Raw genomic sequence first — 27378 nt, forward strand, 5'->3', positions numbered from 1 at the left:
TTAACCTAGAAGGTAACACCCAGGCACAGGAAATCAATGTGAGTCAATGCCCTGTATAGCTATCCTTATCTCAACCAGCAAAAACCCTTGTTCCTTCCTATTATTGCTTATACTCTCTCTACAACAAAATTAGAAATAAGGGCAAAATAGTTTCTGCTGTGTATTGAGGGGGGGGAGAGGGAGGGGGCGGAGTGGGTGGTAAGGGAGGGGGTGGGGGCAGGGGGGAGAAATGAACCAAGCCTTGTATGCACATATGAATAATAAAAGAAAAATGAAAAAAAAAGAAAATACCTTAGCAGTGTTATGATATTTGTACCCATATGACTGATGAATAGGGGTAAATTATAAAATTCTTGGAGGTGCATCGTTATGGTGACTGACAAACATTAACTGAGCAGTTAGCATGATCATAATTATTAGCATTTGTTATTTATTACATGTCAGGCATTTTGCTAAGCAGATTTCATATATATTATCTTATTTAAGCCTTTCAAAAATCCTATAGCCAGGCAGAAATAGAATTCAAACCCAGATTTGTGTCATGTCAAAGTCCATCTTCTCACCATTTAGTATATTCTTGTATACCAAAGCAGTGGTGATAATGAGAGTTTTAAGATTTAACTCTTGCCTATCAGGACATGTATTTTCCTAATGTAGGCAAAATAAAAGTAAATGAATACAATAAAACATAGGTGGTTAGCACCTGATGAGTGGGAACCTAGCCAAGTAATGCTGGCTGGAGCAACTAGGAAAGGTTAAGAGGAAGGTGGATCTGGCTCAAGTAGAGGGAAAGGTGGTAGGGCAATTACTCTTGTCATTAAGAAGTGGCAATATGAGTTGGGTGGTGGTGGCTCACACATGTAATCCTAGCTACTCAGGAGGCAGAGATCAGGAGGATCACTGTTGGAAGCTAGCCAGGGCAAACAATTCACGAGACCCTATCTTGAAAAAAACCCTTCACAAAAAAGGACTGGTGGAGTAGCTTAAGATATAGGCCTTGAGATCAAACCTTAGTACTGCAAAAACAAAACAAAACAATAAGTGGCAATATGGACAGCATATACAAGAAACAATGAAAAGCCCATTTAGTCTGGTTCTCTTGAGTAACTGCAGGTGAATTTGAGAGCTGGGTAACAGATTTCAGAGAACTTTAAGTAGCTTCCAGGACACAATGGGGAGGTCCTGAAGGGAGACCAACTAACTACTGCAGTAGCATAGGAGTAATGAGTCCCAGGAGTAAGGTGGTAATGGAAAACCAAAAGAAAAAGTGGATCAGGAGACACTGAAAAAATTGTAGTCATGACCTACAGATGAACTAGATACTGGAGAAGAGTAAGGAATGATTCCAAGGATGTAACACCGTATCTGGGAAAGTGGGACAACAATGACAGAATAAAGAGTTGCTTTGGGTACAATGATAAGAAGCATGGTTCTATTTTAAGGCATGCTTATGCAATCAGATACAAGCGTGTATATTCCAGTGACCTAGCTATAAATGCACCACTGAAAGGTAAGAAACTGTTTTCTTTTAGAAAGTATCAAAATTGGTATGCTGGAATCTCTAGGAAAAGCAAATGAGAATATAAAATCAGAGTTTCACAAATGCAAATTTAACCACTAGTATTTTTAAAAAAACACTTACAACCCAGATAGTCATTAAGTGTTTTGTCACATGCTTTAATAAATGAAATTAGAAAAGTTGTTGTTTTGACTTGTTTGACATGTATAAATTGGGGTTGGCCAGTAGGTAGAGGCAGGAGGAACAAAGGTTCAAGAGAGTAAGACCCTGTCTTAAAAAAAAACAAAACCACCCAAACAACTTATACTTTGTATAAATAAGTATATATAGGATATTATTACATGACCATTATGACATTAAAAGCAACATGCCATTTGTTTTTAAAAGTAGTATTAATAAGGCTAAGGCTACATTTCTCATCTACAAATCCCTACAACATACAGGAAAGAAAACAGAATAATTGTACCAGGGATGGTGCTATACCTATAGTCCCAGCTATACAGGAAACAGAGGCAGGAGAATCCCTTGGGCCTAGGAGCCAATCTGGACAACATGGTTAGACCCCCCAACTCTTAAAAAACAAAAATAACTCATTTTCCTGCAGAGAATCAAGTCATGAGGTAATGAGTAGATATATGATCTTCAAATTTAAGCATTTATTTTAAACTCTTGTTTAACTTCCTACTTCTCAAGTATTTAATAGATTTGGTGATTTCTAAAATTGCTCTTAGCTTCCTTATATTGTTTCTCATGTTGCTTCATTTTCTTAACTGCTAAGTGAGGGGAATATTATACCCTAAGCTTCTGAAGGACAGCTTTTACCACTGTACAGCTACAGAATCCCCAAAGAAACCTATAAAATGCTTTACATTTATGGGGACTTCCTCCAGACTTGCTGCTTTGTGGCAGTTCTTTATATTAGAAGTTTGATTCACATATACCAAAACCCAACAGGCAGCAATAAGAACCATTCAAGTTTTATAAGTAATAAATACAACAACAGAATTTAAGCACAGAGATGAATGACTAACAAGCAAACTAAAAGATTAACAACAACAACAAAAACCCAATGGGAAAATGGTTCAAACCATTTGGCCTATGAATTGAACTTCTTGAAATTTACTAAAACAAAATCTCAAAAGAACAGTATAGTTCTGTCCAAAGATATCCACTGAAACACTAAATGTAGTATAGCAAAACAATTGGAGACAATCTCAGTGATAGGAGAATGAAAAATTATGGTAACTAAAGAGAATATTAAGCAGACATTTAAAATAATATGGCTACTATGTAATAATATGAAAAATGTTTTAATGAAATAACATGAGGTTAAAAAAGCAGATGCCCAAATCAGGCATTATTGTTACAACTGTTTAAAATTTTTATATACATTGAATAAAGATTCTAACTGGTGAAATAACAATTATGCTAAAATAATAGAAGAGAGAACCATCTTAAAATTTCCTTAATATTGTAAAATAGAGTCAACTAGAGATACATGTTTAAAAGCTATATTTATATAAAAACTATATTATATGTTTAAGATGAGTAACAATGGTCATTAAAACTTGTACATCACCCTTCTTAGGGAAAAAATAATTCTTATTGATAAAAGGAAGTTGTTTCCTTAGAAAAAGAAAAAAGTAAAATAGAGAATTGAATAGTAAATGTAAAATATGATATTTTTCATGAAAATCAGAATTTGAGAAAGTGAACATCAAAAATAAAAAGATAGGATGTTTGAATAAGACAAATATTCACAATATGTCTGCTTGAAATAGTCTTATAATTTTGTGGTAGTCATCAGTCCTATGATCTCAGTTCATATACTTTATTTACATATATTTCCCATTCTTTCTATGTCTATAATACAACTGAATGATGATTCTTTGTTTCAGCTTCAAGTTCATGGCAGCAGCAATCTAAATAGTCGTGTATTTGGTTGGGAAAAATTCAAATACACACATACGCACAAATTGTTTAGTTTACTAAAATTTTGGAAGATTCTACCTATAGAAAATTCTGTTGAATGTAGTGTTGCTTCATATTATAACTTTTAATAATCAGATATAAACTAAAGCACCCACGGTAAACTGTGTGGATAGACTGTTTTCCTGTCTTTGTTATTTACTGTGCATATAAAGGTCTCACTAAGAATGAATGAACAAACTCTCTTCCTCCCTCCCTTCCTTTTCTTTCCCATTCTTTCTTCCCTCCTTTCCTCCCTCTTTCCCCTTTCTCTCTCTTTCCTTGTTTGTTTGCTTATTATGGAGACTAAACCCAGAGCCTCACGCATATTACTGAGTTACACTCTCATCCAAACACAATTTAATGAGAAATCTAATGAATGCATTAGGGAATTAAAAATAAAATATTCTTAGGTTAAAGAAGGAAATAGAGTTTACTAGTCTCAGCCTAAACTTCAACAAAGTCATATTTATTACATATTTATACAAACATTTTTCTATATAGCTACAATAATCTTCTTTACAATTATTATGACTTTAAACTGTTGTGTAGGGCTCAGTTTTGGCCATGACAGAGTATCTGATAATGGGCTTAGCCTCTTACTATAAAAAAGTATAAAACTGGACAAAATATATGAAGCAACAGTTTTCAGGTATTAGACTATACTCCAGACAGTGCAAGACCATCTTCCTAAAGGGAAGAGAAACACAAAAGGAAAATTCCCACAGCTACCCAGTCATTCTGTCTGCGGACACATTTCTAGACTGGTGCACAGACAGAGCCCAAGCTGAGTGGCTATCTCACTGAATGTTTTTGGGGAGTAGAGAGGGCAGAGATCAGAGTTCAGAGCTGATGAGGTAGTAAAAGTCTGTGCAGAGAATATTGAAAAAGGTGCTACAGAAGGTAGGACACCTGAAGCCTGCAATGGAGTCCCCTATGGCTCTTAGCTAGTGTTGATCAGCTACTTGGGGGAGACTACATAGAACCTAATAGAAAGAAAGAGAATTCTGGGATGAGAACTGACCAGAGATAGGCAGTGCAGTGTGTGGAGATATTACACTGCCAGTTAAGCCAGAGAAGAGACCTCTCAAATAACACCCTAGAAATGCCATGCCATAGGGATAAGAACCAACCAAACTTGCGACACCATCAAGATAGTTCTACTCTAACAACATTTAAAACTAATCTTGACCCAAGCAAGATGATCAGTGGTAATTTTTAACCACTTGCTGGAAAAACAAAAACAAAAACATCTCTCCATCTTTAAAGGAATACAACATAATCCAGACTCTGTATAAGGTATCATCTATAATATCCATCATTAGTTTAAAAAAAACATATTAGACAATCCAGAGACAAGGCAGCCAATAAATACAGACTTGGGGAAACCCAATTAGTTGAATTAGTATATACGGACTTTAAAACAGCTTTAAAATTATATTAAAAGATTTAAAGGAAAAGACAGAATGAATGGAGAGATGGGGAAATCTCAGCAAAGAAATGGAAACTACTTTTTAAAAAGGAAATTCCACAATGAACTCATACATAACATGTGAAATTAAAAGTTCATTGGGTAGACATAACAGCTGATGAATATTTCAGAAGAAAGGGTCAGTAAACTTAGACAGATGTAGAAATTATTCAAACTGAAGAACAAGGGCTGGTGGAGTGGCTCAAGCAGTAAGAGCACTTGCCTGCCAAATGTGAGGCTCTGTGTTCAAACCCCAGTGCTGCCAAAAACAAACAAACAAAAAAAACACATACAACTTTTAGCTGGGCACAAGTGGCTCACATCTGTAATCCTAGTTACTCAAGAGGCAGAGATCAGGAGGATCACAGTTCAAAGTCAGAGCAAATAGTTCACAAGACCGTATCTTGAAAAAACTGTTCTCAAAAAAGTGGCTCAAGGTGTAGGCCTTGAGTTCAAACCCCAGTACTACAAAAAAAACAAAAACAAAAACAAAAAACCCCCAGAAGAGCAGAGGGAAAAATACTGAAGAAAAATGTATAACTGTTAGGTAGCTGTGTGGTCATATTACTGTGGTTTGGGTGTGCCTTACCCCCTAAAGGTTTATGTGTTTGACTTGGTCCCCCATGTCTGATACTGGCAGATGGCAGACCTTTAAAAGGTGGAGAACACGCTGGGAGTGATATACATGCTTGTAATCCCAGCTACTGGAGAGGATGAGATCAGGAGACTTGTAGTTGAGGCCAGCCTACGCATAAAGTCAGTGAGACCCCCATCTCAACCAATAAGCCAGGTATGGTGGTGAATACCTATAATTCCAGCAATGTGGCCAGCCCCAGGTTAATTTCAGGCAAAACCAGAAGATCTTATCTCAAAAATAACTGAAGCAAAAAAAAAAGGGCTGAGTGCAAGGCTCAAATAGTAGAGTTTCTGCCTAGCAAGCAAGCACAAGGCCCTAAGTACGGATGAAACTCCAGTACTGCCAAAATAAATAAATAAAAATAAATAAAAAGTAGGATCTAGTGGGAGGTCTTTAGGTCACTGGGAACTCCTCAGAAGGGATTAGACAGTTGTCATGGAACCCTCAGTTCTTGTAAGAGTGAACTGTTCCAAGACTAAGTTTGACCCCTGGCTCCCTGTCTGGTCATGTGACCTCTCCCTCTCCTCAAGCTATCTGCCCTGAGGCCTTCAACCATAGCCCAGCTGAGGCCAGCACCTATCTCCTTGAGCCTCCAGAGCTATGAGCTAAATAAACCTCTGTTTTATTAGCACACATTAATAAGCCTCTTTAAAAAATAAAGTTAATCAGCCTCTGATATTTTATTATAGTAACAAAAATGGACTAACATAAATACCAATTTGTCTGGCATACACATAATTTGAAGTCCTAGAAATAGAGGAGAGAAAAAAGAATGGGTAAGAAAAAACTCTGAAGAAATACCGAATAAAAATTTTCCAAATTTGATTTTTAAAAAAGAAGAAGCAATCAATAGATCCAGGAAGCATATCAAACCCCATTATTTCTCTATAAATATACAGAAAACTGCTAGAAGGCAAAAATAAACAGCATTCCTTGATGTAGCTGGTATATACTGGGTAAGCTACAGCTGATTTCTCATCAGAACCAATGATAGTGGAGGCCAGAAGGCAAAGCCATGACATGTTTGTTTATTTGTGTTTTGAAACAAGGTCTTGCTTCGTAGCACAGACTGGCCTTGAACTCAAGATCCTCCTTCCTCAGCTTCCAGAATGCTGGGATTACAGGTGTGCACTACCACAGCTGGCTAAGCAATGACATTTTTAAGAATTCAGTGTCACCGTAGAATTCTAAATGCAGTAGAAAAGATCTCTCAAAGTTTTAAAATGAAGACATTGCCAAGTAAACAAAATTTCACAGAATTTTTGTCAGCAGAACCTGAACAACAAGACTAGTTAAAAATTCTTCAGGCTAAAAGAAAATGATACCAGATAGAGACTTGGATCTATCGGGTGGAATAAAGAGATTGGAAATATATATGTATATTTATAGTATATGGGTAACTATAAAAGGCAATTTTTTTTCTTAATTTCTTTAAAAACTCCAAATTACTAACTATATAAAGCATAAATAGTAAGAGTAATTGTGCTGCTTACATATAAAGGTACACTATATGACAACAATAAGACATCTTGAAGGATAAGTGGAATCATATTATTGTTATAAGTTTCTTATATTTTGTATGACATGGTACAACAGTAATTCTAAGTAGACTGGATTAAGTTGAAAATACTATTGTAATCTCTAGTACTGTCATTCTCAAACTGTGGTCCACTCTTTTAGGTGTCTGCTAGGTCAAAGATATTTTTATAAGGATATTGTATTTTGCCTCTTTCACCATGTTAACATTTATACTGATGGTATAAAAACAAAGACAGGGGTTGGGGATTTAGCTCAGTGGAAGAGCGCTTGCCTGGCAAGTGCAAGGCCCTGAGTTCGGTCCCCAGCACCAAAAAAAAAAAAAAAAAAAAACAAAGACAGGGCCAGGCATAGGGGTGCAAGCCTATGATCCCAGCATTCAGAGCTGAGGCAGGAAGATGGAGAGTTTCAGGCCAGCCTGAGCTACATAGTGAGACCCTGTCTTAAAACCCTCAACCCTGCAAAAACAAACAATGATAGATAAAACTGCAATTGCCCTAGCATTAAATTAGGCAGTGGCACCAAAATGTGTTATATTATTATATTCTCTACTACCAACCAGTGATGGTAAAGAACACACACACAAACAAACAATTACTTTCCAGTTTCACTGACTGATGAAGCAGTGAGTGTTAATTTTGTAAAACACTGACCCTTTGGCTGGGGTGGAACTCAGTAGTGTAGCACTAGCCTAGCATGTGCAAAGCCCTGGGATTGATCTCCAGTGGCATAATAAATGAAATAAATAAACAGAATAAATAGAATAAACAAATAAATAACATACCGACCCTTGGAGATACACCTCTTTTAATAGTCTATGTTACAAAAGGGAAAGCACACACGAAGCACGAAGCATCTCTGCAGCATGCTGAAGTATGATGAGTGGCTTTAGGAAGAGCACTGCTGTGACATGAGCTGTAAACAGAGCTAGCTGCTTTCTGTGTTTGAATAGTGAACTAAGCTTCTTCCTTTTTTCATGGAATGCTATTTTTACTTGAAAGAATAACTGTAGATAAAAACCACTGATTTGGTATTTGGCACATACATTCTCAAAAGTAAACGAAATGAGCCTATCACTTCAAGAAAAAACAAATGACAGTATTTGTTGCCAAAGATAAATCTGGAGCTTTCAAGCAAAAATTAGAATTTTGGAAAACTGTGTCTACCACCAAGAATTTGCTAGCTTCCTAATACTTACAGATTTTCCTGATGAGACTGGTAGTGATACTAACAAATGTGATTTTTAAATATCATATGATGAAATATGTCAATACTTGGGAGATTCACATAAAACAGAAGCACTCTTCCAAATTACCCATGCATAATGTTATGAAATGATGCATAGGTAAAGATCCGTCCAAAGTCCAAAGTGCACTGTAGTATGGCAGAATCTAGGAAGCTCATTGTGTGGTTTCATATTTCATGTAGTATCAAGAGTAATCTCTCCGTAGTTATCTGAAAAGGGTAGTAAAATCTCCTCTCCTTTATAAGCACACACCTGTGAGAGGGCAAATTTCCTTCACACAATTTGACCTAAACAACGTTACGTTACAAAAACTGAACCCAGAAAAAGATTTGAGGGTCCAACTTCGTCCAGTAAGCCAGACATTAAAGAGACTTGCAAACATTTCAAACAATGACACTCTGTGTACCACATTTTTGAGAATAGATATTTTCATTAAAATATGTAAATTATATTAATCTCTAATGGGTTTATTACTGTTTTGAAATGAAAAAATATTTTTAATATTTAAAAAATATTTTTCAATCTCTTTAATGAATGTCATTGGAATTTTGATGGGAATTGCATTAAACATGTAGATTACTTTGGGGAGTATAGACATTTTTACTATGTTGATTCTACCAATCCATGAGCATGGGAGATCTCTCCACTCTCTATAGTCTTCCTCAATCTCTTTCTTCAGAAGTGTATAGTTTTCCTTGTAGAGGTCGTTCACATCTTTTGTTAGGTTTACACCTAGGTATTTGATTTTTTTTGAGGCTATTGTAAATGGAATTGTTTTCATACACTCTTTTTCAGTTTGCTCATTGTTAGTGTATAGAAATGCTAACGATTTAAAAAATATTTTTAATGTCTCCGTTTTTGGTATTGTGCTTTGAACTCAGGGCTTTGCTCTTGGTAGGCAGGAGCTCTACCACTTGAGCCATGCCCCAGCCTTTTTTACTTCAGTGATTTTTTGATAGGGTCTCATGTCTTTATCCAGATGAGTCTGGACCCACTATTTTCCTATTTACACCTCCACATAGCTGGGATGACAGGTGCATACCACCATTTCAGTTTATTTGTTGAGATGAGATCTCACTAACTTTTTGCCTGGACTGGCCTTAAACTATGATTCTCTGCTTCCTGAGCAGCTGGGATTACAGGCATGAGTCGCTCCGCCTGGGTCAGTTTTCTAACATGGAAAATATCAATAGGCATGATCCATAAATAAAAGGTCTTTGGGCTCCTTAGTGATTTAAAAGTGTAAAAGGACTCTGAGACTAAAACATTTGAAATTATTGCCCTAGAATAACTCCTAAAAAGTTATGCAAAGATACACAGTTAAAAAGCCAGTACAGAATAGAGTACAAAGAAAGCATTTAATTTATCCAAAGTAAGAAAGGGGAAAAAGAACAGATGAGGCAAAAACAAACAAAAAAGCAAAATTGTATAATTAAATTTCCCATCTTGAATTTCCTTTCTTGAATTTAATATAACAGATCTAAAAGGTAACTTATTTTAATCTGTATTTCTTTTTCTGTTGAGTATGTTCCTCTATGCTCATAAGTACTTCCTCCTGGTTAGCTCTCTGTGTCCATTGGCCATTTATCCATCTAGCAAAAAGTTTTAATGCTTTTCTAATAATATAACAAATATTCTACATATTAGCCTTGATGTATGGCAGGGGAAAATCATTTAAATTTTCTGTCTCTCTGCTTTTGTATTAGTCAAATAAGAATAATAGTTCCCAAAATACTAAACAAATTAAGATTAAGTAGTTCAAAATTATAATCATCCTATTTCATCAAATCTAAGATGCCATTATTATCTGTACCAGCAAGAAAGGAAAAAAGATTTCTAATCACAATTTTAAGATGCCATAAATTTTAAGAAGTGTCATGATTTCAGAGATGTTAATTGGTGAAAAAAATGTGAACCTCAGAATGGATGAAATATAGCTGTTGTAGGTATATCACTAATAACTGAACTAAATTCAATTAAATCTTCTACGACTGATGCTAATTTATGCTTTTGACTCCTGGCTGCCCACTTCTCTTTTTGGCTATAATGATTATCTAAGTATTGTTATTAATCAATCAATTTCTTATTTAGGAATGAGTGACTAACAAAAGACACAAACACAATAAACCAATGCCTTCACACTTCTGCAGACAATGGAATGGGGTCACAGGTAGCAGAATAAGCAGTCTCTGTCTCCCTCATTATACACTTTTTAATATCCTATATTATACATCAGTCACTGAGCTGTGAATTGTAACACAAAGATGAAGACGATTTGGTAGAACTCAAAACTGTTGAGGACTTGAGATCTGTAATAAAGAATATACAATTTGTCATCAGGTAAGTAGCAAGATAAATAGCAAGATAGGCGAGTGATAGGGGGACACTCTTTTTAAATTAAAATTCAAATAATACCAATGCTTACTAAATATTATTTGTTATCCACCCTATCTCTTGTTGCATTCCTATCTGAGATAAGCCCTGCTATCAGGATAATGTGGACCTTTCTAGATTTTCTCTATGTATATGAAAACTCTATGTATATATGTGTGTGCCATAAACATTCTTTAACATACAAAAAATACTTCTTTGCAACTTGGTTTTTTTTGTTCAATGACATATCATAGCCACCTCTTCAGTATCAGAACACAAAGATCTCTTATTTTTACTAACCAATGAATTCTTTTCGCTGGCAGAGTGGCTCAAGTGGTAGAGCACCTGCCTGACAAGCATGAGGCCACGAGTTCAAACCTCAATACCACAAAAAAAAAAGTCAGCTACTAAATTATTTTCTAATGTATGGATATAAACGTATTTTATCAGCTTTTGAGGTATAATTGAAATACAGTAAACTGCTCATATTTAAGGTATACAATTTAATGTAAGTTCTTTTTTCCCCATTTTTATTAGGATATATTTGTTGTACAGGGGGGATTCATTTTGACAATTCCAAATAGGCTTACATTGTACATTGGTTAGATCACCCCTACCATCTCCCAGAAAGTTCTGACATATGCAGGCAACTTGTAAAACCTTTATGATCAAGACAATGAACATATCCACTACCTTCAAAAGTTTCCTGTGGACTGGGCACTGGTGGCTCAAGCCATAGTCCAAGCTACCTGGAAGCTGTTGTTAATGGTGTGGCTTTCCTGATTTCTTTCTCAGACTGATTCTGTGTTATTTATTTGGCTACTGAATTTGTGTATTGATTTTGTATCCTGCTACTTTGCTGAACATACTCATGAGATCGAAGAGCTTTTTGGTTGATTTTTTAGGGTCTTTTAGGTACAAGATCCTATCATCTGCAAATAGGGACAATTTGACTTCTTCCTTCCCTATTTGAATCCCCTGTATTTCTTTTTCCTGTCTTATCGCTCTGGCTAGGAATTCCAGTACTACGCTAAATAAGACTCCAGAGTAGAAACCTTTATCTTACTCCTGAGTTTAGAAGTAATGGTTTCAGTTTTCCCTAGTAAGTAGGATGTTGACTATAGGTATGTCATATATAGCCTTTATAATGTTGAGGAATATATGTTCAATTCCTAGTTTCTTTAGAGCTGTTATCATGAAAGGATGCTGAATTTTGTCAAAGACTTTTCTCCATCTATTGATATGATGATGTGGTTTTTGTCCTTGGTTCTGTTCATGTGTTGTATTACATTTATTGATTTTTATGTGCTGTACCATTCTCGCATCCTTGGAATGAAACCTACTTGATCATGGTGTATGATCTTTGTAGTGTGCTGGTGGATTCTATTCACAAGTATTTTATTGAGGATTTTCGCATCTATGTTCATCAGGGATATTGGCCTATAACTTTCTTTGTCTTTTGATGGGAGAATTAAGTGTATTTACATTTAGAATTAAGTATATTTACATTGAGAGGTGATTGACAGTATGCCTCACTTCTCCATCTAGTAATATAACAATGATGTCTTTTAATGAGCACTTACTGCTATTAAGAGCTTTATTTAGGTATGTAACTCAGTGCTAGCTTTTGCCTAGCATGCAGAAGGCCCTGGGGTATGATCCCCAGTATCCCAGACAAAAGAAAAGATAAGAAGGAAAGGAAAGAAGAAAGAAAAAGAGCTTTAAATATATTATCTCCTTTAATACTCACAAAAACCCCATGAATGAACTTGTTCAAGTTCACTTATCTGGTCAGGGAGAGACACAGGATTTAAATTCAGATACTGTGGATTCTGAAGTCCATGTTTAACCACTGTATTAAATTTCAGTCTAGTTGTAAACTTCTAGGAGACAGGAACTGCACCTTACATTTCTCTATATTGATTCACTTATTCAAACGTATTTATTGGATGCTTAATATATAGAAAATACAGCTATGAAACAGACATAAGACACTCTCTTCTGTATAAAACTGTACATCCTAATAAATAATGAAAACAAAATATATATAAACAACTAAAGTATACATTAGAAAATGGTAATAATAAGGTAGCTAATTCTTATATAGTATGTTGCTATTTACTATGTATAGACTTTACATTATATATGATCACTTAATCCTCCCAACACCCTTCAAGATAGGTATCACATTATTATCTCACCTTATAAATGAGGAAATTGAGCCACAGAGGGATTAAGTAACTTCCCAAGGTGAGGTAACTATTAAGTCTGTGCTCCCAACATCTAGACTCTATTGTCTCTCATAACAAGTTATGCTGCAGGTAGTCATAAAATGCTTATTGATCAACTGTATTTAAGAAGTAAGTATGAAACTGGGCAATAAATCCAATAATAAATATGATGATTATATATGAAAAATTATGTAATAAGAACTGTTGGCATCTGAACCCTATTATGATTCTGGAAATAGTCTTATTACTTAAATGGCTTATGTAAAAGAAATCATGTTGCAACATCCAGGTCTTACCTTGGGCAGAGACTGGCTTAGCTCAGTTTTTTAAGCTAAATGTTATATCCCTTTAGTGAGTCATGAAATCAATTTAGTTAGTCTAAACAACACTTAGAAAGAAACAGAAACAGTCGAATGGAATGAGTGGAAAACATGTTGTACATCTCATGCGGTAAAAATTGTCCTATTCTATATATGTGTATATATTATGTCTATATGTACTAGTCAAAGAAGTAAACTTATTATGAATCATGCCACAGGCCTAGCTGATTTAGTCAGAAGATAATACAAATGGTTACTGCTTCCTTACAAATTTCAAGGGTCCCTTGAAAAAGTCCCCACACAATTTAACTAGGAACAGTGTGGAATGAGGAATGATTTTTCCAAGTAACTATGTAAACTACTCAATTTAGACAGACTTCTGGGCTATGTCTGAAAAGCACTCTGAGTATCATTTCTGGTCAGAACTCCCTAAAACTGATGAAAGGTAGTAAATATAATGAAAATTCTACAGCCAGGCTGTAAAATAGTTCAGCTAATATGGATAAAAATTTGACAAGTGCTCAAAACGTAAACAGAATTATCATGTGACCCTATAGTTCTACTGCTGGGCATATACCCCCCAAAACTGAAAACAGAAACTCAAACAAGTTCATGTATCACATGTTGATAGCACTACTCTCCAAAAAGAGCCAAAAAGTGGAAATATCCTAATGTCCTTCCAGTAGGTGAATGAATAAACCAATAGTGGTATACATAAACAATGGAATATTATTCAGCCATAAAAAGGCACCAAACACATGCTACAAGGTAGAAGAATCTCAAAGTTATTATGCTATGTGAAAGAAGAAAGTCACAAAAGCAATATATTGTATTATTCTAGTCATATGAAATATCCAGCATAGGTAAGTCGATATAAACAAAATACACAATAGTGGTTGCTATAGGTTAGGGACAAGGGGATGGGGATAACTACTTCATGAATAAAGGGTTTCACTCTGAAGTGATGAAAATGTTTTGGAACTAAATAGGGGTAATAACTACATAAAAACTGTGAATGTAATTAACACCAGAGAATTATTTACTTTAAAATTGCTAATTTTATATTATGTGAATTTTACTTCACTAAATTGTTTAAAAAATAAAAGACTATAGGTAGATGTAAGTACATAATACAAATATTCAGAATCTGAGGCTAGAGGAGTGGCTCAAGTAGTAGAGCATCTGCCTAGCAAGCACAAGGCTCTGATTTCAAACCCTAGTACCACCAAATAAATAAAAAACCAAATATTTGGAATCTATAAGGCAAATTGTTCTTAAGATATTGGAAATGAATTAAAAATGGAATCTCTACTTTCTATCAAAAGATTTTTGCAGAGGGTCATTTATATAGCAAATCCTACTTACTAAGTAGAAACTAAAGGGGAAAATGAATCTTAGACAATTTTGAACAACATCTTAAGAGAAAACTGATATGCAGTTTTCTACAAACAGCTTTTAAAAAATCAAATTCAGCAAGAAGCAACATTATTTTTAAATAAAAAGAAGAAAACAAGGAAGAAGAGGACTTTTGGACAGAGCTTTGGATTTAGAGTAAGGAGAGAATAACTTACAAATTTTCTCTTAAAAAACACAAAAAGAAAAGGAGGGGGAGAAAAATAAAAGGAAAAAAAAAGATGTGTGAAGAGATGAACTGAAGCTATACCTTCCTTGGAGGAAACTATTTTTATTGTTGTTATGACAGCATGTATCGTCCAGGGAGAGAGGTCAGGAGAGATATCCCATGCAGCAGGATAACCCCGTGGAGAGCAGGCTATGGAGAAGGAAGGCTGTGCAGACTACATTAAGGTTTTTCAAACTGTAACCAACAGAGACCTTAAGGTCCTCTACGTAACTAGAGTAAGAAGAAGTAGAGAGGAAAAGGAGGTGGAGCAGCTGATGCCCCAGGTCTTTACATCTGCCTTTTTCAGAGCAGGTTTGCTTTTACCTTTTAAATATTGAGATTCCATGTTAGAACTTCACTTGAAAAATGTTCTGCTGCTAAAGAAAAGTCTGGAAACCATTGGATTGAATCAAGGTTCCAAATCTGGCTGCTCAACAGAATTACTAAAAAGTTTTCAAATTGAAAATCCCTGAGCTGTATCTCTAGAACTAGTGAAATAGTAACTCTCCAAGGGATTTTCATGGTGTCAGCCCAAAGCCAATCATCAGCATTTGAGAAATGCTGGACCTGAACCCTTGATTTCCTGAGAGTTCAAGGAAAGACGGAATTTATGTCAGTAAGCAAGAATTTCAGGCAAAAGAGCTAGCAGTGGCAGATGGAAAAAGAGAACATAGACAGCTAAATCATTAGGGTCTAATGAAGAATAAAAACCCTGATAAACAAGGAACTTGTTTAGGACTAGAGGTTCCTCTGGAGATTTCACTGCCTGGAAAAAGGCCCATTTTCTCTCACAGCATACAGTAATTGTCCAAGCTGGTGATGATAATCAAATGGTTTAATTTACTTTTTTTAATTTCAAAAAATAAAATGTGAGTCACGTACATAACTGAAAGCTTTCTAGTAACCATGTTTTTAAAAAATTAAAAGAAGCCAATCTTTTCACTTTTTAAAATTAGGATTACAGGTGGTGCACACCTGTAATCTCAGTACTCAGGAGGCTGGCAGGAAGTTGGTTAGTTAAAGGCTGGTGTGGACTACACAGAGAGACCCTATTTCAAAATTTAAAAACAAACAAAAAGAAGTGAAAAGAAGTAAAATTAGTATGAATAAAATACACTTAACTCAATATATCCAAAATTTCATTCACTTCAACATGAAACTCTAAAATCGAGAAATTTTACCTTTTTTTTTTTAACTAAGCCTTCAAAATCTTACAGCACATCTTAATTCAAAATAACTATATTTCAAGTGCTCCAGAATCACATGTGATTATTAGTAGAGGTGGTTACCATACTATACAAAGCAAGACTAATAAAGATTAATTTATTTCTTTTAAAACCGATATTCTGCTGCAATAAAAAATAAAAGTTCAAAAATCACTTTTCCAGCACTATAGACTTTGCTCAATAGGCTAGGCTGATGACAATTTTGTCTGCAGATAACACATCAACTTTACATCTTCAGCCTTGATACCCTTCTCCCTCTTCCCAGCTGTAGAGTCTGTATTCTGGACATTTTGACTTGCATGTCCTTCACTCAAAGACTATCTATAATACCTACAATATCATCTCTCTTCCAAAATAAAAAAATTAATTTACTTCTTGATTTTCCTATTTCTATCAGTGACTTAAGTTCAAATCTTCAGAGTTAAATTATTCCTTTTCCTTTATTCTACACAAGCACCAAGTTCTATTTATTCTTTCTTCACAACCTCCCATTGAACCTTTCCTACTTCTAGTTACTCTGATCTGTCTCTGTGCAATGTTGCTTCTTCTTAGTGGCTCTATACTATCTTGCACTTCAGCTATGAACTCAAGACCGTGCACAATATTGATCCCACGCCCACCTCTGGCCTATATCATTCCAAATTTATCTTTGACCAATCTCCTAGAGCACCTCTCTCTTTAAGGCAAATTATACTATTTACTGTCTCCTGAAAATGCTTATCTTTGTGTTTTATGACTTTCTACCTACTTAGAATGCCCTTACTCCAGCTTTACCTATGTAAACCATTATGCAACAAATGCTTCTGTGTCAGGCACTATGCCAGGTACTGGAGGCAGAAGAAATAATTCTAATCTCAAGTTTTGCGTGTGCCCATATAGAAGTGTTTTTTTTTTCCTTTTCTTCTCTCCCTCCTTCCTGGCACTGGGGTTTGAACTCAGGGTCTCATGCTTGCTAGGCCACTCTGCCAGCCTTTACTGAGTTCTTAATATGGCCTACAGTCTGTAATGCTCACTGGGCCCTTACATTTGTTGCTTTGTATTGCTAATTCTTAGCTTTCTCTGTAAGTATCTATTTTTGCAAGCAATGTGGCTATTCTGTGGACTGGAGTCATAGAAATGTGTTCCTCTGATGAACTGGTACTAAATAACACAAGTGATTAGCACGTGTAAAGAGGGAAGGACCTGTGGGGCATCAGGAGGGACCCACCTAGAAAAGGGCCCCCACTGAGTGAGACACTGGCAAATAAGTCAGAAATAAGCAGGGAATGCCTGCAAGAACACCAAGGCTGCTACAAGTGCTAGGGAAGTTCTACTTTTCCAATTCCATTTGCAAAGAAATTCAGAATTGGCAACACTTAAGTCTGGATTGCTTACCTTGGCTTTTCAATCTCTATAAACTAATTAAGGTCATCAACTTTAAAACTCCTCTCTTGGTCATGAATGAACATATATCACTGGTGATATCAATGAACATACATAATGTCATATCTGAAAAAGAAAACTTACCACATGTTGTGTTCAAAAACTTTGGCTGGGTCAGTTAAAATCCTTGATCCCAGAGGAGCCACTGGATGGTAACCACTTTGGCATCGGTGTGGCACCTTTCCTTGCCTTAGATAACAAATACAGTTTCTCCAAATCACATTCATTCTGAGAGTACCTGCAAAGTTACAAATGATTAACTAGCCAATAAGGATTAAACAGTGTATTGCTTAATATAAAAATCTCTTCCAAAATCTGTTTACAACCTGAGAAAGGACATAGAAACTAAACATTTCAAAATGAAAGATGGAAATGATAGATTCTCTTTGCCAAGAGAGGGAAAAAGAATTTAAGGTGGGTGACAATGGCTGGCATTCTTTATAAACTACAGACATGGGCTGAGGTTGTGGCTCAAGTGGTAAAGCACCTGCCTAGCAAGCACAAGGTCCTTAGTTAAACCTCATACTGCAAAAAAAAAAAAAAAAAGTCCACGTAACAAACAAAAAGAAAACCAGCCTTGACCAAATTGCTTTGTTGGGTATTTGCTCATTTAATTTTTAGCAAATGGCCCATCATGTAAACCCAGAATCTGAATTTTGTGTATTAAAAAGTTTTAAAAATGAATAATTTTATTATTTTGTTTTGGGAATTCCAAGCAAACTTTCTAGGGAACAGTTCATGACCACTAGACCAAAAACTCAAGTGTAGAAGCAAAATAAGAAAAGCCTATTAAATCTCATGTGTTATGCTGAATAATAAGAACATTTTATAAATGAATACTATATTATGATAGCATTCTAGCAATTCTTAATACTAGCAAACTTGTATGTATGTACACAGACACACAGACACAAACACACACGTGAATACTGAGTAAGAGTTCCAATATGGATTTTCCTGTAAAAATGCATGCTTTAGTCTATCTTGCTTTAGAAAAGAATCACATGTCAATTAGCCCAAATCCATTCCCATTTCTGGAAGAATAATTTAAGCATTTAAAGAGTGTATTATCTTAATTATGACTGGTAAAAATGTCACTTGAAAATATGGAAAAGTATTAAGAGCTTACTTTTTCCAATAATCCATTGCAATACTGCTTGGCATTTTAGTCCTTCATGGGACATTCAGCCTAGTGCTGTAACCTGTCAGGTAGAAACATGCTAAAAGGGAATGTGTACATATTATGCATTAGGGACCATCAGAGGTGCTAGTAGGCATAAAAATGCAATGTATTGCACATGCTTAACTACCTTATTGAAAATGGATGGGCTTTAAAGCTATGAATTCCAAAATGAACTTCAGAATGTCAAAAATATCTCATTATGCTTTTAAACATATAATTCAAGATTTTTCCTTTTGGAACAAAAAGGAGGAGCTTAGTTATACACACCAAAAAGACTGCAATGTTCTGCTGAGATGTGACTAACAGTCATGAGAAATGAAGCATTCAATAGCTAGTGCAGATGTTCCTGTTTCTTGTTTGTTTCCCTTCTCCACCAAATTCAAGCTCTTTGGTGGAACAAATGAAAGGAAATGCTCCGCCCACCACTACCCTTACCCTGATGTGCCTTTGTTCTTTTCGCTAACTGGTGCTCTACACAAGACTAACAAAACCCTACCTGCAAAGTTATTTTTAGATTTCCTTCTGACTGAATATATTCATAAAATGTTCTGTAGGATGAAAAGTAGAAACTGATTACACCTAGAATGACAGGCAATTCATGCTCAAAAGTGTAAAGTGATATAAACGTTTCCTCCCCAGGAAAGCCAAATTGAAATGAAATTTCAATCCTTCAAATAATCATGTGATACCGATCTATATCTAGCTATATAGAAAGAAAGACACAGAGGGAGGGAAGGCAAGATTTCTCTCACTATAAATGACCAAGAACCTGTATAGACAGAGAAAAAAATATAATCAGCCTGGATATAGGAAATTCAGGAAAATGTCAGAGAAGCGTGTGTCTTGCAGGCTATGAGCCTGCAGACAGAGCACTGCACGGCCAGGGACTCAACACGTGGCAATTTCTTTGCTTAGGCAGCTGTTCTCTAATTAACCACACCAGCATCTTTACCTATTTCATTTATTTATTACCTGTACCAAGTAATATAAAGTGCTGCATTGCTATTTATCTTTGTATCATATAAATATATATTATGAAGAGTATAAAAATATAAATACATAAAAATCATGTGCCTTCTCAACTAAATTACAAGCTTCTAGAGGCAGCACTAAGCTGCTCATAACCTGTTTGACTTACTACATAAAAAGTAGTAATTGTCTGACATGAAGGGATTTACTTCATATTTTCCACAATGGCTTGTAAGATCCTTGCAGTGAGAAAAAGGGAAGAAACAGAAGACTGTGACAGTACACAGCCAGCCACCCAGTTATATGGACTATTATAGTTCACAAATATGTACTTTATGCGGTACCTACCATGTTAGCTTAAGATTTACTAAGTCATGGTTTAATGTTGTTGTTGGAAAAGGAGAGACTGGCAGGGCCATTCCCAAATAGAATTCTGGTAGAAAAAGCTGGTTTCTGTAATGACAGAGACCCATCCATTTCCTTCATGTTCTCTCTCTCTCTCTCTCTCTCTCCCTCTCTCTCTCTCTTTTCAGACAAGGTCTCATTATATAGTCTAGTATAGTCTAGGATGTCCTTGACTTTCAGTGTTGCTCAGGCTGGCCTAGAACTTTCAATTCTGCCTCAGCCTCCTGAGTACTGGGACTATAGGCATGTGCCACTACGCCCCATTGCTATACGCCCTCTCTTAACTCTCTTTTGGCATACTCTAATTTGAACACAACTTTAACATATTGTTTGCACAATGAAACAACATGGATAAGTGTAGTTTTATTTTATTTAATTAATGGTGGCTCATGTCTGTAATCCTAGCTGCTTGTGGGGCTGAGATCAGGAGGATCACAGTTTGAAGCCAGCCCAGGGTTGGGGGGGTGCAGTTTGAGAGACTCCCTTACAACAGAAAAGCTGGGGGTGGTAATGGAAACCATTAAATGGGAAGATTGCATTCCAGCCTGGCCTGGGCAAAAAGGGAGACCCTATCTCCAAAATAACCAGAGCCAAAAGGGCTGGAGTTGTGGCTAAAGTGGTAGAGTACCTGCCTACCAAGTATGAAGCCCTGAGTTCAAACCCCAGTGCTGAAAGGAATGGAGGGAGGGAGGAAGGGAGGAAGGAAGGAAAGAAAGACCTCCTCAGAATGAATGAGATCATCTCCCATCTTCCTTAGACACCCCATGAAAACACTAAGCTCCCCCAGAAGCTCGTATTGAAAGATGGAGATGAACAATTTGCTGACCTGCAGGGAAGAGGAATTGATTACTTGGTTTACAGAAGAGAAAGCTAGGGCCAGGTGCTACTAGTGGCTCATGCCTGTAATCCTAGCTACTCAGGAGGCAGAGATCAAGAGGATCACGGTTCAAATTCAGCATGGGCAAATAGTTCTCAAGACCTGATCTCAACAAGGGGATTGGACTTTGAGCACATGATAAAAGCTTTAGCACACAAGGGAGGGGTAAGGATAGGTAAGACACCTAAAAAACTAGCTAGCATTTGTTGCCCTTAACGCAGAGAAACTAAAGCAGATACCTTAAAAGCAACTGAGGCCAATAGGAAAAGGGGACCAGGAACTAGAGAAAAGGTGAGATCAAAAAGAATTAACCTAGAAGGTAACACACACGCACAGGAAATTAATGTGAGTCAACTCCCTGTATAGCTATCCTTATCTCAACCAGCAAAAACCCTTGCTCCTGCCTATTATGGCTTATACTCTCTTTACAACAAAATTAGAGATAAGGGCAAAATAGTTTCTGCTGGGTATTGAGGGAGTGGGGGGGAGAGGAAGGGGGGCGGAGTGGGTGGTAAGGGAGGGGGTGGGGGCAGGGGGGAGAAATGACCCAAGCCTTGTATGCACATATGAATAATAAAATTTAAAAAAAAGGTGCTCTACAAACATACACATACACACAAAATACCTAAGATGATGAATATGTTCATTTACTTGACTATACATAGTGAAACAAATGAAAACATCTTTTGTACACCTTACATATATATGATTAAAAAAAGATGCTACACACAAAAAAAAAGGCACAGAGTTTCAGTTGGGGAAGATGAAAAAGTTCTAAGATGAGTGTTGGTAAGGTTTGCACAACAATGTGAATATATTTAATGCCAATGCCAATGGAACTGGAGGAGTGGCTCAAGAGGAAGAGTGCCTACTTTGCAAGTACCCTGAGTTCAAAACCTAGTCCTGCCAAACAAAAAAAGAATGAAAATGATAAATCTTTATGCTATTTATATTTTATCACAATAAAGGCCAACAACTTTCCCACAAAGCAAACTACAGGCCCAGACATCCTCACTAATTAACATCAGATATTTCAGGAAGAAACAATACCAATTGTGTACAATCCTAGAACAAGAGAAACACTTCTCAACTTGTTTGATGAGGACAGCACAACCAGGATATGTACGTTTGTGTGAGATAAAGGTTTGAATATTGGCCGCATGGTCACACCACAGTTTTCTCACAGACTTACTGCTTCCCATTACAGTTTCAGGTTAGAAAGTATTTTTTAGAAATAAAACTTGAGGATATCAAGAGTTTTCTAGACATATCTTGATGTACTGTAATTGTTAAAATGCTAACACAGTCAAGGAGCTTATAGCAATTCTGGAATAAAAACAAATTCCTATATTTTGCCATACCTTTTCTATGTTTGTTTGTTTGCTTGCTTATTCATTTACTGGTGGTACTGGGGTTTGAACTCAGGGCCTCACACTCAGGGCAGGAGTTCTATCACTTGAGCCATGCCTCCAGACCTTTTTGCTTTAGATTATTTTTCAGGTAGGGTCTCGCATTTTTGCCCAGGGCCTGCCTCCGACTAAGATCCTACTACTTATGGCCTCCTGAATAGCTAGCATGATAGGTGCATACCTCCATGCCAGGCTTATTTGTTGAGATGGAGGTCTCACTAGCTTTTTGTCTGGGGTGGCCTCAAGCCATAACCCTCCTGATTTCTGCCTCCCAAATAGATGTGAACCACTGCACCTGGCCTTTTTGTTACTTACCATTATGTTAAAATTGGCCATGGTATAGGTATAGTAACTACTGTGCAGGTTTACTGTCTAGGAACAACAGGCTATGCCATATAGCTTAGGTGTGCAGTAGGCTATACCCACTATATCTGTATAGAGTATACTCTGATGTGCACACATGACAAAATCGCCTAAAGATATGCTTCTCAGTACATATCCTTATTGTTAAGTGGCATATGACTGTATTTAGTTTGTATTACTCTAATTCAGACCAAAGAAATAAGAAGGCAACAAAAAACTCCACAAGTCCTAGTAAGGTGTTTTGAGCTTTACTTACTTTTGGAAGCAGCGAAAAATGTGGTCTTAACCCTTCACTTAGCTCAAACAAATTCTTACTGGTCAGGCACCAGTGGTTCATACCTGTAATTCCAGCTACTCAGGACACAGAGATAAGGAGGATCATAGTTGGAAGTCAGCTCCAGGCAAAGAGTTCATGAGACCCTATCACAAAAATATCCAACACAAAAAAGGGACTGGCAGAATGGTCAAGTGGTAGAGCACCTGCCTAGCAAACATGAGACCCAGAATTCAATCCCCACTACCACCAAAACAACAACAACAACAACAAAACATATTCTAGTTCATGAAATCAGGTGGCATTTCTTTTTACTTCCTCTACTAATAGGTTCCTAATCTCAGCTCACTATCTTATAGTAGTTCTTTCTCGTCAATACGTAAAGGCCAAAATAAAATGACTGGGAAAGAGAATGACTCTAGGACCACTGCCCTCTTAGATTTCAATGCCAATTGAAGCATGGTGATTGGCTGAAGCAGTCACTAAGGAACAGATCCAGAAAGGAATTGATGCTCATACAAACATCAGATTGACAGTGTCATTATCAATAGCATTTGTTATGCTACCAAGTATACAGAAGTAGGCTGTGAAGAGCTGACAGGCTTCCTGCCAGCTCTAGGTGTAGGTAGATAAGTGTCTATTTTAGGATGTAAGGAAAAGAAAAAATGTGTAAAAGTTATACACTACACAATATATAGTATGATAAGCCAAGGAGAAGTTGGTTTGATACCAGTTTTCTAGGCCAACTACTACCACTACCACCATTACTATACTGAGCTTGTTAGAATAGAAGAAGCCTTGATCAGAAGGACAGCTTGTGGGAAACATCTCTGCCCCAAGTCCAGATTCTGGTGAAATGCTTTGCCTTCTACTAAGATGGAGTCATTTTCACAATAATTCACATAACTGCCTGACCATATCAACAAACTATAACACATTCTACTGAAGTAGATGAAATGTATGTTATACATATGAAAAACTGCTTCTTAAATCATTGAAAATTTTATTTTTGTGGAACAATCATTTTAAATACTTTTTAACTAAAAAGGAAAATTTTAGTTACAGGAAATCCTCCATCATTTATTTTGCAAATTGGAAAAAATAATTTTAGAAAGTAAACACTAGTTCTAATTGATCTTTCATGTAGATATGAAGTTTTAAAATGTTATGTATTTACTATGCACAAGGTCCTGTTCCTTGGCAACCAGGGGGTACTATGGATATCAAAATCCACAGGTGCTAAGTCTTTTATATAAAATGTAGTATTTGCACATAATGTATGTACATCCTCCCCTTTACTTTATTTTTGTGGTGCTGAGGATCACACCCAGAGCCTCACGCATACTAGGCAAGGGCTCTACCACTGCCAGGCGCCAGTGGCTCATGCCTATAATGCTAACTACTCAGGAGGCAGATATCAGGAGGACTGTGGTTCAAAGCTATCTCCAGCAAACAGTTTGTGATACCCTATCTCAAAAAAAAAAAAAAAAACCCATCACAAAAAAGGGCTGAAGTGGCTGAAGGTGTATGCCCTGAGTTCAAATCCTCATACTGCAAAAAAAAAAAAAAACAACAAAACTTTACCACTGAGTCATACACCTAGCTCCTCCTTTGTACTTTAAACTGTCTCTAGATTACTTGTAACACTTAATACAAGGTAAATGCTAAGTAAATAGTTGTTATTCTTGGGATTCTTACCAATAGTTTTTGTATTGTTTAAGGAATAAGGACAAGAAAAAAAAGTCTGGACATGTTTAGTTCAGATGCAATTTTTTTCCCAAATATTTTTAATCACAGTTGGTTGCAGCCTTCATTTCCCTATTACAGGGTACTACTTTAGAAGAAATCTATAAAGGCCAAAGTAATGTATGCACATGTGAATAAATGATTAAAAAAAAAAAAGGTCAAAGTAAACTCACAAACTTAAAGTCACCCAACTACAAACTGATGAGGCTTTGATCTGAATTCAAATATTCTAACTGGAGAGCCCATGCTTGCTGCAGTTTTCCTTTCTTTCTCCCAACTTCCCTCCCTCTCCTTATTATCCACATAGGTATAATTCTTCCATTTGCCTGGAGTTGCGACTTTGTTGCAACTGATTTGAGGAAGTCCAGAATCCCTTCTCCCTTCATCTCTCTTGGGCCTTCATCAAATAGCAAGCAATACTACTAGAAGTCCCGGTCCCCAGAGTAGGATAGCAGAGTCCAGTACTCAAACCTCAAGATACAGGCAAAGGGCTCTTGCATCACTTAAGTAATGGAACATTTTCACACCCCATTCTTTCACTGGCCAGCTTTTACATAGCTTAGGAATAGAGGCAAAGGGCTTCTTATTTCCCTTGCTTCTAAAGCTTGATCCTAAACTTGCTTTCTCACATTTCAATACTATTAGAGGAGCACCAGACAACTACAGCAAGTAGTGTGGATCTGTAACGATTATCCTTGGAGCACTTAGCTGGCTCTGGGCAAAAACTATTGGTAAGATTCCCCAAGAATGATTCCCAGTTGTCTTAGCCTGCTGAAACCCTAGGGAAAGAAACTGCTGTTAATTACATGCTAAATGCCTGCCCACCATTTAAAAGTTAACTCCCCTCAATGCAAAGCATCTTTCAAATAAATAAATTACTGAGACAGTCATGTTTTTACCTTTGTAACTGCTCAGCTTTTCTTCTCAGCTGGGAAGTTGGCACAAAGGTTTCATTCAGAGGAACAAACAGCATCTAGATAAAGCTGCACTAAACAGTACCTAAGAGGCTAGCATTAATGAGAAGAAATTAAAGTGCCATTGTTGTAGCATTCTGGAGAGTGAAAGTCGACAGGTAAGAAACACTTAAGTATCAACTACACTGCAGTGAAAACTGAAGCTTCAATTAACCCTGGCAATTTCAGAGAACTCCGAGGGTAACCATCTGCCAGGTAAACAGCTCAAGCAACACACACATCTTGTTTTAATCTTTCTTTGGATGATTATAATTTCAGGGTATAAATAAGGTTATTAGCAAGAACAGAACAACAACAGTAATTACAGTAAGTATTTGCAGAACACTTTGATCACACTGTGACGTCAGTTACTCTGCACTTCAAAATGGGAATCTCATGCTTGGTGTTTGCTCTCCAGGGCCGCCCTGAAAGGTGGCTGCACCATGCATTCACTCTCACAAGTTACTCCCTTTAGAGGGATTTCATGTAAGCCCATTCTAAAACCATCACAATCCAAAATATCTTAAGGGCATACTATTCTAATTACTCCAGGAAAGTTGTCTCCACACACATTATCCTGAACCAGAATGAAATTGGATTTAACTCATCCAAATGGCATTTCACTTTTGTTTGTGTAATAGTGACATTCGGAAGTGTTAACTAATTTGGTGGGCTGATAAATGGTACTAAGTTGGATTCAGGCTTCATGTGTTATCGTGGCAAAAAGCTCACATGGATGAGATCAGCGCAGTTCTGCCCTCACTGAGACATCTGCTTTCCTACCCACTGCAAAGATCTCTATCGATCTCAAAGTACACAAGGTGGCAGATGCTTGTACCCATCTGCAGAATTTACTCAGTCACACTTAGACTAATGTATCAACAAGGCTGCTGTGGTTGGGAACGGACTACTATAATAAGTTCAAATCATAAATGGATGTTAGATACAAAAGACATCCAAATGAATGTATTCCATAAATTTAAATTAACATTAGCTTTAGATAGGCAGAGGTTGTAGCATTTTGTAAATTCTACTTTAAAGAACTATAATTAGTTATAATTGGAGAAAATAAAGCAAAGCATACTGTATCATGGAATATCAGGTAAAATTCTGACTACCTCATCACAGGTAGTACAACACAATCAGAAAAGGGTCTAGAGGCTCGGAATGGTGATATACGACTGTAATCCCAGCTACCTGGGAGGCAGAGCTAGGAGGATTGCAGTTCAAGGCTACCTTAGGCAAAAATTACCAAGACCCTACCCTAAAAGAAGCTGGGTGTGGTGGCACATGCATATGGTCCCAGCTGATTGAGAGGCGGGTGTAGGAGGATCACAGTCCAAGGCAAGCCTAGGCAAAAGTCTGAGACTCTATCTCAAAAGTAAACCAAAAGCAAAAGGACTACATGAGAGATAAAACACTTGTCTAATAAGCTCAAGGCCTTGAGTTCAATGCCAAAAGAAAAAAGAAAAAAAAAAAAAAAAAAAGGAAAAGGGTCCAGAGAAGGAACAATAAAACTCATGGGGAATGTATAATTTCCACATGAGAACAGATGAGCTGAAAGTTCCCAAGAGAGCAACACAGAATTCTAGGCTGGGTGAGTGGTGGCAAATGCCTGTAATTCCAGCA

General features: G+C 36.6%; 1 protein-coding gene across 1 annotated transcript in view; it reads right to left on the reverse strand.

Annotated features, from left to right (window-relative positions):
* The window catches only part of Mettl8 (methyltransferase 8, tRNA N3-cytidine), an 84858-nt gene that overhangs the window by 28824 nt on the left and 28656 nt on the right, over positions 1-27378 (reverse strand). The window contains 1 exon segment of the mRNA XM_074071086.1: positions 17655-17808. Within this exon segment, the coding sequence (XP_073927187.1) occupies positions 17655-17797 (143 nt within the window). The 5' untranslated portion in view covers positions 17798-17808.

Source organism: Castor canadensis, chromosome 4 (genome assembly GCF_047511655.1).
Source record: "Castor canadensis chromosome 4, mCasCan1.hap1v2, whole genome shotgun sequence".
Taxonomy (NCBI): Eukaryota; Metazoa; Chordata; class Mammalia; order Rodentia; family Castoridae; genus Castor; species Castor canadensis.